General features: G+C 36.0%; 2 protein-coding genes across 2 annotated transcripts in view; one reads left to right on the forward strand and one right to left on the reverse strand.

Annotated features, from left to right (window-relative positions):
- LOC306868757 (nucleolar transcription factor 1-like) overlaps positions 1-5,931 on the reverse strand; it is a 967,110-nt gene extending 961,179 nt beyond the window's left edge. The window contains exon 1 of the mRNA XM_079415093.1: positions 5,095-5,931. The gene's annotated coding sequence lies outside the window, so the exon portion shown is untranslated. The remainder of the gene's footprint in view (positions 1-5,094) is intronic.
- The window catches only part of LOC306868759 (corticotropin-releasing factor receptor 1-like), a gene marked incomplete at both ends in the record, with an annotated part of 130,125 nt that overhangs the window by 56,838 nt on the left and 59,957 nt on the right, over positions 1-13,330 (forward strand). Inside the window, one exon of the mRNA XM_079415095.1 lies at positions 3,233-3,318. Coding sequence (XP_079271221.1) covers positions 3,233-3,318 — 86 coding nt within the window. The remainder of the gene's footprint in view (positions 1-3,232; positions 3,319-13,330) is intronic.

The raw sequence follows: 13,330 nt of genomic DNA on the forward strand, positions 1-13,330 counted from the left end.
TTGTTCACTACTCATCCCCACAGAAATGGCTATCCTGGCTGTGAAAGCACTGACAACCTTCTATTTGTCTCGTCACACCATCAGATCTGCTTCAGGCAATTGTGCGGTTGATCAAACCGGCTGGATGTGGAGGTTTACAGGAGGCAGGTGACTCACCGTGTAGCGGTTCCTCTGTGCCCTGTTTGCCTGTGTGATCTATGGAGCTGCCATTCACCTTCAGATGCTCAATTAATATTGTCATGAGCAAAAGGCAAAGACGAGAGGAAGTTAGTAAGAGAGAGTAATGGAAAGAGTGTTTCCTTCCCTGCAGTAAGTGTTTGGGTTGAGTTCACAATTTTTGTCTTTAAATGTAAGTGAGTTTGAGTCACTGTTTCAAGGCTCTTCAGCTATTTTTACCATTTGAGTTAAAGTTTTGAGTTGTGTCAGAAGCGTCCTAATTACTGTTATTTCTTGGATTGTTTGTTTACTACTTGCCTAAGTTAGTATTAAAGTCTTTCCCAGGAAACAAAACAGTTGATGAACAAAACAGAATGAACTCTACAAGGAATCATCTGGTGGTGATTTCAACTTTTCCATTGCTCTTTACTTGGTGTGACGGTAACAAAAACATTTCTAAAAGCAGTATCTAATCTCCTACATCACAGTTGGGTGACTTTGTTGTTAATTTGACCAGGGAATCAATCATGCTGAAACAGATCGATGTCTTTCAGTGATAAAGCATTTTTATTTATATCTTTCTCGGACACTTGAGAAGGAGGCTATAATTTTATCATAGATGCAGTAGTGATTCTTCACATGTGGTCAGTTTCATTGCTAGTCAGCTTGAGGGACAGAGACATCTAAATGGCTATAGAATGATGATTGACAGATGTCGACAAAGTAGTTTGCAGAGAAATGGTGAGAGCATAGTTTTTTTGGAGAAATTTTGAGATCATGAGAAAACAACACATAAAAAAGAAATAATGCATGGCATCTTCGTGCAAAATATCACATAACAACTCCCATCATCTCCTAAAAAAATCATAATTACCTCATCATGTTGAAACCTTGATAGTACTACATAGTTATATTTCTAAAGTTTGATTAAATAATATGTTAATAAAATAGATAGATAGTCAGTTCACACATGATGGATGGACTCACAGATAGATTCCTCTCAACTTCTTCCTGATTTCTGCATCTCACCAAACTCCTGACATTGTGTAATGACAAAAAAAAGGCATTTTGGTGCAACTATTGCTGTATGTTTATCATTCCCTCGATGTATAGTGTGCCTTTAGCTCACATGCATTAAGAAAAAACAGCCATGTCCTTTAAATCCCATTGTCCTCTACTGTCACAGCTATGATGGATGGTAAGCTCTAGCTGATATCACTCCAGTAATTGTGTCTTGTTATGATGGGTGCTGATATCGGGCCTGTAGGGCAATCAGGGCTCTAATCATCTTGTAGCATCACCTCGACTTGAATCTTTGCTCTACATACATGCACAAATTGGCAAAGTTGCAACAGTTGCACCAGTTCCCATGGAAACTAAAATATAGTAGAGAAGATTCTGTTTTATTTTATTTATTTTTTATTTTTTTCAAATGGTGGATGACTGTCATATTAGCTAAAAGTTAATGAGCAACCATTGTGCACTGTTCAAAGGAAAGGAATATTTAGATGCATCGTTACAGTATTCCAAGGAAAGTTGTAAAGCATAAATCTTCAAATATTGTCTTGTTATTCAGCAAAATATCTATACATCCTTTAATCTATACATCCAATATAAGTTAGATTTTTTTGTGTGTTTGTTTTTGAAATATGGAAATAAATATGCTGAAATAATTCAAATAAATATGCTGCATTATACCAAGCTACATTTATTTAATCAAAATTCCAGTTAAAACAATAATAGTGTAAAATATTATTTCAATTTAAAATACATTTTCTATTTTAAAATGTAATTTATTCCTGTGATGCAAAGCTGAATTTTCAGCAACCAAAGAAATGCGGATTTGACAATCAAGAAACATACAAATTTGAAATAGAAATAGAAATGTTTTGTAACGATATAAATGTCTTTAATATCATTTTAATCAGTTTAATTCATTCTTACTGAATAAAAGTATTATACAGTATATATATCTATTATCAAATGTTTGAATGGCAGTGCATTTATTTAAAAAAGAAATGTGCAGATTTATAAACAAAAGTTACATTTATTTCAAGATATATTCTGTGACGAAAAAGTCATAATACTTTTTTCAAATAAACTGATGATTTTTCTTAATAAGAAAATCCAACCTGAAATTAGCTGCTCCAATAGCAGAAGTGGTAACAGACAGTGATTAATGTGTGGGTTTCAGATTAGTGATTAAGTTGGTCTGGTTGAAGTATCTGTTAGTCTTGAACTGGATAGCTCCCGGAAGCATAATGCAATACTAACCCCATTTCCAACCTTAATACTATAGAGGAAGACACTCGGATTGTTCCTGCAGGAGAGTAATATAAGTGCCGTTGGATAAAATGCTTATGGCTCTACTGTATTTCAACATTTCTGTCAGCAGAGTTCTGAGTACTCAGTGAAAATAACTTTGCCCCAGATTCTCATTTTGTTGGATTTCAACCTATTTTATGGAATTTTGAAGAAGAAAACTTTTAACCAGATCTAACAATGGCTGTTCAAAGCACAATATAAGTCTTGTAGAGGAAATGTCCCACAATGAAATTGGAAACCACTGAAATGGAAATGAGAAATGAAACCTGAAATCGCTTTTTCATTCATACACATCTGCACCCAGGATGGATTTTACCATAGACGTTTCATATTTCAGGAGATATTTGTAAACCAAAATTGAGCAAAAGATGTTTAATGTTCTTTCAGTTTAGGTTACACTCGTCTCTTCACTGCACAGAATGAAGGATTTTCAGTCATAAATCAGTTTTATGTGGACTAGATTTTAACGTATAGTCAGGGTTAACTAGATATCCATGTTAAGGTCAAACCTACATGCACTGTGAGGTCAAATATTGACTTTTGCCCTATTCATATTCCTGATGTTTTGGATCATGTTGCATAACTTTTGAATTATGTAATGGATTACATACCATGCAAGAAGAAGTGGCATATCTTTCCACAGATGTTCAGAATAAACATTATATAAACTATTTATCTGCCTAAGAAATTAAATAAGGGGATCAGCCAATAACCAGTGTGTGTGTGTGTGTGTGTGTGTCTGTGTTTCCAGATAACGTGTACAGAGAGTGTCTTGCCAATGGGACCTGGGCGAAGAAGGGAAACTACTCCCAATGTCAGGAAATTCTCAACGAGGAGGTACGTGGTTGCACTTTATTAAATTAATTAAAAATACTTGCATACAGTTATTTCACATTGACACATAAATCATACGTTTTCTAATAATTATAGTTCAATAAACTGTTTTATACAGTGAGATCAAAAAGTCTAGGTTTTCAAGTTTATTATAAGGTTTTTAGTTTAAGAATTGGAAAAAAAAGCAAAAATATCTCTAAATTACTATGCAAATTTGACACTGACCACATGAACATCTCTGTAAAAATAAAGGACAGGTGTTCTTGCTAGCCCAGTAACAGAAGCAGCTTATAAAGCTTGTAATTTTGTGGTTTTTTTGTTATTCTTGTATTAAATAAGCATGCAAAATATAAGCTTTTTCACTACGTGAAAGTCATTTTTCTTTGCACTCTAGATCAGTTTTATTGCATTTAGACTTTGTGAATCTAATCTAATGTGAAGGTTACAGAAGTGTTATTGAATGAGGGACACAAGTCATGTTTTCAGGAGTTGTTCGTTCAGGTAGCTCACTGTAAAATCTTCAAAGACGGTAAAATAGAGTGCATGCATTCTTGTTGAGTGTTGTCACTTGGAATCTTTAGCAAGACTGTCACCCGACCTTCATAGACACGGTTTGCTTTTTATTTGCGGCTTATCTTTATGCTCTTTTATGTGTTCCAAATGTTCCAGCTGGATGCTGCTTGTCAAAGTTATTTAGATTCTTGGATATAAATAGTAAATCCACTCACAACTTGCTATTTTATTACAGGGTCTATTAAATGCAGTATGTAATAGTATATTAAATTTAAATTCATGTACATTTTCTTACAAATTAAGAAATATATAATTTATTGAAAATATACTTTTAAATACATACTTTTTTAAATAATGCAATTTATTTTCAGCTCACCTTTTAAATCCAGATTAATTTTATTATTTTGACATTATACCGTATGTCAGTATACAGCATCCAAAACACTTGTTTGAGTGAATTTGCAGGTGAATTTCTCTGTGAAACACAGGCATGACTGTTGGACAGAGACATTGATGTCACATGTCTACAAGATTCATTAGCTGTCCTTTGGTGTAACAGAAGTAACATGGGGGGATTAATAATGTATGGACTTTTATCTTCCCTCAAAGGAAGCAATTTAACCAACCATGCTAAGCCTTTATTCACACAGGCATGGTGAAAAGGGAAATTGCTCGTCCAATCAGTGGGATGGAGGAGTGGGCTAGCAAGAATAATGCTCAGATTTATATTTAGACAGCAGGGAGGGCTTCCACCACAGCCAGTGGTTTACTGGAGCATGTGATTACCACTAGATGCTGTTTTTTAGCTAGCGATAAGGGTTTTCCCTCTTTATTGAGAGCACTGTTGGAATTCAGTAGAAAAAGAGCCACTTAATCAGGTCATGCTGTTAACATGTGATCAGCTGGAGGATTGGTGTACTACTGTAGTTAGTAGCTTCTCTTGATCCAGGCAAGTAGGTTCAAACACAGCTTACACCGTACAGTAGGTTCAAATTTAACATCAAACATGTACCTTTTGGCTGTTGTGAATTAGAAAATAAATGACAAAGTACGGGTTTCACTCTCAGAAAAAAGAAAAAAAAACTACAAAGCAATGACCACCCCATTGACAGCTTTGTACTTTCTTTTCTGAGAGTGAACTCCATTTAGATAGGGACACACAAATACAAATATTAGATAACATTATGATTAGATGGAACTTGAAAATTTGAAATGCTACTTAAGTGATAGCGAACTGAAATAAATTGAAGCACTAAAACTGTTAACCTGTTAGCCTGCACCAGAGCGACCTCGCACTGAACGCTCTTTGTTTGCATGTGTCATTGTTTTCTAATAGAATAAATGAAACGGGACAAAGTTAATCTTGTCAAACTCTATATCATTCTGAGGGTCTAAGCCTCAAGCATCGACGACAGATCGCTGTTTTTCGATGGAAAGCTTATAAGGAATGAGTGGCACAAATTTGCTACATTTGTGTAAGCAGTACACATCCAAACACGCAGAGTAAAAAAGCCGTACGTACCTTTATCATTGTAATAACGAGCCACAAACGCGTCCACTGCTGAAATCCCAGTTTAGTTAGAGAGGTAAGGGTCCACAGAACAACATCCCAGCGAGCACTTTTAGTCCAGCGAAACAATAACGTTGTAATAAGGATGAATATTCCTTTGTTTACGTTTCATTTCTTCAGAGAGTTATTGTTCGCGTCCGTTATGGAATAAATTACGCTCAAAAACAGCGTCTTGGTGGTAAAAAAACAAAACGATTTTGTAGAATACGGTCTTACAAACATAATGAGACCGTCTACGGAAAAAAAAGTCTCAGAAAAGCGGAATATAGATTATTTGAATTTGGCGCTCCCTCCTGCCGGCAGTGACGCTTCTGTGACGCACGCTGTCATCTGAGCGGGGCATAACTTAGCGATCTGCTTTATCCATAAAAAACTGTTTTTTTTTTCTTCTACATTTTTTATATGTGTGTGTGTGTATTGTGTGGGGAATGTGGCCGTGTCTGCATGATTATAATCTGTATGGACGCACATCAGCGTGTTTATTAGCGACTCTATGACGGCTATCATTGTGATTCATTGATCAGCTATTATTGATTATATGGCCCATCTGTTTGATTATAATCTGAATGGAAGCACATCAGCGTGTGTTTACTGACTCTATGACCATGTCTGGCAATATCACTTCACGTCTGGCAGTGATATTTATCATTGTAATAACGAATAACGAAGAATACTTCAGTATACATACTATATACAAAGCATTTTTTTCTATTTTTTTTCCTTTTTTATTACTCAAATAATTATTTTTGTATTTTTTAGTGCTCAAATAAATCTGTCTATTATTTTATAATTGAAAAACTATGCAGGAACATGTATAATGACTAAAATAGCTTGTATAATTCTGCAATCCATTTGGTGGTTATTTTTCCTCAAACAGGGGGCTGGGGGGACTATAAATAGTTTCAGAAAAAATATTGCAGGAATCTCATTTTTCATGGTATCTTCTTCAAATTTGAAATATGAACTGATGAGACACATGGCTTTCGATCCATTACTTTTCTGGATTGCTCCAGGACTTATTTCATGTATTTGTATATGAAATAAAAAAACATTCAGTGTGGAAAAATATTTTTCAAGGCACGTCAGTGTCTATAACTTTTTATCTTTTTGAGCATTATCAACTCTGGATGATAGATAGTAAAGCCCAGAGTCTCTTCTTTCCAAAGATACCTAATTTGTTTGTGTAAGCACACTTTGTCACAAACTGTTACCATTTTAATTCAGGTAGGTTATTTTCACCTGCGAGGCCCTAAATGGGGTTGAAGGTTAAAGTGTTAACTGGAAATAAATAAAAACTTTAACTGAAATAAAAATACAAATAAATAATACATTTTTAAAAGCACGTAATAAAATTACAAACATTAAACAACAATTAAAATAAAAACTGAAAATATAAAAATAAAGTTAACTGAAAATATTAATAAATCTATAATATTATAGAAATAATATTAATATAATACTGGCCTAATATACTGTCCCTTTAAGTAATTTATGTATTTCCTTGCAACTACTTTTTTCTTGCCACTTCAGTCACCGCTTAATATCTGCATATTATGCAGAGAGTCAAAAAAGGGTGCAAAAAAAAAAAATTGCAGGGTCATGAAGTCTTTGATATCTTAGCTTAAAAGCATAACAGTGGTACTCAGAGGTACGGCGGAGTCTTTAAACCTTTAAGCCTCTCTGTACTAAGACAGAGTCCCCAGTGGCCTGCTTGGCATTTGGACTTGCCATTGTGTAGCAAATGAAGTGGAGCAAGTCCACACTGCAGAATATTTTAAATGTGGCCGTCAGAAGAACTGAATAAATGTTTCCCCCCAGGGCAATGGTTTTTCAGTGCTGCTCTTCTGTCATTGTCTGTCTATTGTTTTCTGTGACGAGATATTCAAGACACAAGCAGTTGCCTGGTCACCCTCAGCAAGTGTTGTTGTGAAGTCTTTGGCATGACTCGGCCACCATAGAAGACCATATTTTAGCAGGATTTAAAAAAAGAAGAAAAAAAAATGCAATACAGAGTCAACACTTATGAAGATGCCATTCACTTTCAAATTAAATTAGAATCAGAAACAGAAGGCAATAAAGCTCAGAGAGAGAGAGCGTCTGCTCTCAGCCAAGCAGCAGAGCTTATCAAGCCAGATTTATTCACAAATTAAACATATGATTTGCAAAGCGACTTTCCCAGAACACATCTCCTTGGCAATTAACAAAACTCACTTTACAATGAAAAAAATATATTAAGCCAGTTGTTCAGCATTAGCTGCACTATAAAGCCAAGTATGTAGGTATGTATGTGTAACATAAAAATTACTTTGTGATAATTAAGTGAAAATGTTAATATCAGGGTCAATTTACCAGACTTTGAAGACTTTTTTCTGCAAAAATTGATGTATGTGATGTATATTTGCATTTCATTTGATTATTTAATCAGCATGTTATGTAATTAAATGGATAGTTCACCCAAAATGTAAATTTTATTATCATGTACACACCCTTATTCAAAACCTGCATGAGTTTCTTTCAACGTTTGAACACAAAAGAAGATATTCTGAAGAATCTTGGTAAACAAACACCTGCTGGTAGCCATTGACTTCCAGTGTTTGGAAGAAAATGACTATGGAACTCAATGGCTACCAATGGAACTCAATATCACTATGGAACTATAATGGAACTCAAACAGGTCTTGAATAACTTGAGAATCTTCATTTTTGAGTTAAATGTGCCTTCAATTAATCTTTAAATCAATTTTCTGCCCAATGCAAATAGCTGAAAGTTACATTTTGAGAAAACAATCTGAATGAATCTGGCTTGACGGGTTCTCTGTGATGCAGAGTTTTAATAGATGAGGCTTGTTTGTGTTAAAGTTTTTTTTTTTTAGCAACACCATTCATTATAGTAGCACAGCATGATGAGTTCATTCATGTCTCTTGATCCAAATTGAGGATGCATTGAAATAAACACAGTAGTGTTTATTGATAACAAACGCTTGTTAAATGTGAGGTGATTATGGCTTTTTAGCACTTCAGCTCCTGTCATTGTAAACAAAGTGTAGCAGAAAGAACAAACAAAAAGCACACTTTTGTTTGGATTTTAAAACAGTTTTTTTTATTTATTAAAAAACAACTGCAGTTATCCTCTATAGTGATATTTATGCAATACACACAATTCAGCATCCGAGCCAACTGGCACAAGGTACCGCTGGGACATGTGACAGATCCTAGGTAGTCTAAAACCACCCACTTACCTACAGTATCACTCTCACACACACACACAAAATACCAGGCAGACATGCGTTAGCTGCCCGCTATCTGTGCCATCTGTTTCCTACGGGATTGTTGATTTAATAATTAATAAGTTCGTTCACATAGGAGAACATGTGGTGACTCCGTGGTGCTCACAGCTTAGGCAAATATGGAAATGGAGCCAGCAGGGGAGGCTGCACTTGCGTGGGTTTCGCCCTGGGGGACATAGCGGCCAGGCAGGTTGAATAATCCTACAATCGCTGCACTCCAGGCTGAAAAGAAACTACTGAGAGACTATGCAGTGTGGCAGCTGTCACAGGATTCAAGCAGAATGGACTGACTTTTATAAACATTCTGATAATGTCGTGATATGCGTACTTCTGACAGTTGGTGGATGTTTCTGCGGCTACAGGACGTTTTGTGTTCGAGGGGTGGATTTTTATTTAAACGAACAGATTTTAACTTTTTTTTCTTCTTCCTAGATAACAAGGCCACTTTAACTTTTCATTATTTTGAAAACAACTTTTCATTATTTTTTTCTTTAGATATACTGTATTTCTCATGTCTTTTTCGTTCATTCTAGTTACTCGTTACAGGAACGTATTCACAGAGACTGAGAATGCAGAAAGTGCACCCTATTTGTTTTCTTTATTTTACAAAACAAAAAAAAAGAAAAGTTTTGTTGATATTGGGAGTGAATCAGGTTATACAAATAATAGGCCTACTTATGTCTTTTTTTCAGTGAATATTAAATTAATGAAATAACTCTGGGTTTCTCTTTGTAGTGTATTTTTAGGTTTGATAACTTGAAACGTAAAGTAAACTTGAAAGTAAAGTAATTAGTAATCTGATTACTTTTTAAATGAAGTAATCAGTAATGTAATCAAATTACAATTTTAAAGAAGTAATTAGTAATTTGTAGTGGACTACTTTTTTTAGTAACTTACCCAACACTGTTTACCAATGAGAAAACAGTGTCAGTGAAAAGCATGCTTGTGCAAATAAAATGAACAAATATTTATTGTGCGTCATTGACCAAAGGTGCCCACAGATGAAGAAGCATCCAGTAACTACAAGTTTGTTGTGACATATGTTCTATTTATTTATTTTTTTATGTTTAGGGAACCAATCTTTCTGTCACTATTGACGATTACCAGAGCTTGATTTGAAATGTTTAGGAATTTATTACCAGAATAGTTTATTGTTCATCTGTTTTTAAGTATCAAAACACTGAAGATAGCCAAGATCATCTTTTTCTCTTGGAAAATTCATAACCTTGAACCTTCCCGTGTAAGCTTTCTCTGACTCTTTGAAATGCAAAAGCTGATGTCTTCCCTTCTAGAAGATTCAAGACATATTTTTGAAAACTAAGTTTGGGAGAGCCAAGGGTAGTCTGCGGATTGATTTAAGCAGTAAAAACCAGCTTTGTCATTTACCTGTGAGATTTCTGAGCCAAAAATATACAAACTCTATCACAGAAGGAGCACACAGCGATCCAGTGTCTCACAGAAATAATAAGATTTCAATTTGAACCACTAAAGGAATCTCCACAGGCAGAGTGCAACAAGTTAATGAAGGCCAGTGACCGGTTGAGGCCCTCTAGCCTGGCATGTCTGAGATGTTTTAATTCAATTGCACAATTAAATCATTACCTTCAGATGTCCAATGAGCCACACGATTTCGAGGTCTTTTATCTCATTACATTTTTTGCTAAGGTTTAGCGTTTGTACACACACACACTCACGTATTGTCATTAAAGCTGAAGAAATTGTCATATTTTCCTTATTAAAATCACATTTCTATTCCCCCACTTCACTCGCTCTCTTTATTGCTGAAAAACTGAATAAATGCCTTGTGTTCTCAGTTAACTGTTTTTTTGTAGCAGGGATGGAGATCATAGGGGACGGCATTAGATATGATAGTGCTTAACCTCAATGAGCAATTGCCCTCAAACCATCTGGTTATGAGACAGGAACATGCACTAGATCAGCAAAGTGGCGCATGAGCTGATTTTTATCCTGTAGAAACCAAGTTATCCTGGTTTGAGAAGTAACACTCCTTAAAATGAAGGTTCCAAAAGAGGGTTTTTGCAGCAAAGCCATAGAAGAACAAATTTGGGTTCCTCAAATAACTTTTCTGTGAACAGTTCTTCAAAGTACCATTTTTTTCTTAGTTTGAATAAAATTAATATAACCTTTTTCTTTTGTAAAGAACCTTTTGTGCAATGTAAAGATTCCATGGAAGGAGTTAAAGGCTCTTCATGGAACCGTAGATGCCAATAGAGAACCTTTATGTATGAGTGTATAATCACTTACTTTAATTTTGTAATGGTATTCAGGAATGTTTAAGTGTCCAATATACATTTTAATCTTGTCCAAGAAGAAATGTTGACATATCCTGCTAATAGTAGAATTTTCTGAGTATTTTGTAGTGGAAATGTTTTCAAAAGCATAATTACCTAATTTTAAACTTTCCTGGTGAAGTTTCTGTCTGCATTGCAGTCCTTTATAGACAGAAGTTCAAGAGCCAAGACATCTCTAAAAGATTATGTTTCCTCTTTTCAACTGCCTTAAGTATGTTGCAAGCCACATAGGTGCTAAGATTGCTAAACCCTCATGCTCTCTCAACACAAGAAAGCACTCTACAGAGGAAAGTGCAACAAGAGGGCATCGACAATGCGTCTGCCATTGCCTACAAGCTCACTGCGGGGTCTGTAACAGATAGGGTGCTAATGCAAGAATGTAGTCAGCCCCCTTCCAGCTAGCATCCACGGAGAACAGCCCGCTTTTTATGTAGCATTTCAAGTATCTAGTGAAGTAGAAATTTCCAGAAAGCCTGCAAGAGGCTTTGCATTGTAAAAGTACAAACTGACAGCAAAATTCCGAATGCGTAAGCAGGCACTCCCACCGGCTCTCCGGGTGCGAATCTGTCTGCCTTTAGACGACTTGTAGTCTAGCCAGGAGACAGCAGCATCCCGAGGGGGAACATTTTGCTCTGTATTGGTGAGCATACTGTGGATGTGTTGGTGCACCGAGCCTCCTCTTAAAATAGGGCAAGCGTGATACAATGCAGGGATCAGTAGAGGCTGCTTTGAAGAGCCCTTCTCTCAGGATTTAGTTAAAAGAAGTGGCATCAGAGGGGAGAGTGTGAACCCCTACTGATGCCCAAATAATAAAAACGTGTTTTTAAGCATTGTGGTTTAAAAACTAGTGATTTTAAGCCGTTGAAATGCAATCATCAGCGAAAGAAAACTCATTTTGTTATATGCGCTGTGTTGCGTGGGTTTGCACCTGGAGGAATTGTCCCATGTGTGATTTATTTATTTTAGCCTGTAGGTGGAGTTTTGAGGAGGGATTTCGCTGATCCTTGAAAGTTGAGTGAGATCATCTAGGTTTTCTACTATAAAAACTTTGATGGCACTGATGGCGTTTGGTGATGGCATTTGCTAAGATCGCTCATCTCCTCTCCTCTCCTTGCAGGAATGATCCTGTTTGGTTATAATTTGACTTTGAATTTTTTTTTATTTTGTTTTGTTTTTTCGTTAACTTTTTGATTAACCAATTTTTGACTTCTATTTGACTTCTTTTTTTTTCAGTAACGGTTAGCGGATTTATTTTTCTTAGTTCATGTTTTGCTTTTTAGTTAGATCTAGCGAGGGAAGCAGTGGCCCGCAAGACTCGCCTACTTTATTTTCTCCGGGAGCTAGGCAAGATCTCTCAAGGTGGTTAAGTGTAGTCAAGGTTTTATGTTTTCCCTAGCTGCCCTACCTGTTTATTATTAGTATTTGTGTTAATATTTTGTTCATTATAGTAAATTTTTGGATTTGTCTTGTTGTTTGTTCATTTGTTTTGCCTTTGGATCAAATCTTATGGCATATATAGACGTCAAATCTTCATTCAGTCGCCTGTGATTTTCTTATATGTTCAGTCCTTGCTTCTCTGATTAGATTTAACGAGCTGAAGTTGGTTTTGGGTCGTAGCATGCTGTCAGATAGATGCATGCAACTGTAGAGTAGAGTGTGGGAGTATTAAGTTATGTTTTGCCACTTAGGCCTTGAATGGTTAAATACACACACTTGTATGTGTCAAAATGCTTTGCAAGTATTTTTGATCAGATCTTACCAACCCCAAACTTTTGTTTTGGACTCATGAGGGTGAGAGAACAACTGAGAATCATTTTAGTGTAAAATATCCCTTCAAGTTGTTATCAGATGCTTTTACACACACACACAAGGCATTTAAAATTAATCATAGTGCTTTTCAGATGATGCACGCTTTGGCAGACATCTTGGCGACATCTTTATGCATGTATCTGGGAAAGCAGAGATCTGTCTTTAAAAGTCAACCTCTTTTCGTAATATCTCTTATGGGGACTGCTATGTTATGTTGAGCAAAAAAAATGGATTCAATGTTCTCCAAATTCTCTCCTAAAGGAATACCTCATCCGTAAAGCAATAAGCACATCAGTCCTTGCAGTTTCTGATTGATTTGTTGTCTGAGCGGTTTGGTGATGGCAGTTAAATCATGCTAGCTGGCTTGTGTCATGAACCTTGTGGATTTGTAGGCACTGGATTCCAGAACTGCCTTTCCTCCCCCTGCTTGGACAGTCTGGTCCTCTGGTCTCAGTGGTCCGCAGGGTCTGCAGTGACCAGTGGGGGTTTGCCTCACAGGCCCGTCCTGTGACGACCACAGGAATT

The sequence above is a fragment of the Barbus barbus genome (assembly GCF_936440315.1).
Source record: "Barbus barbus genome assembly, chromosome: 4".
NCBI classification, from domain to species: domain Eukaryota; kingdom Metazoa; phylum Chordata; class Actinopteri; order Cypriniformes; family Cyprinidae; genus Barbus; species Barbus barbus.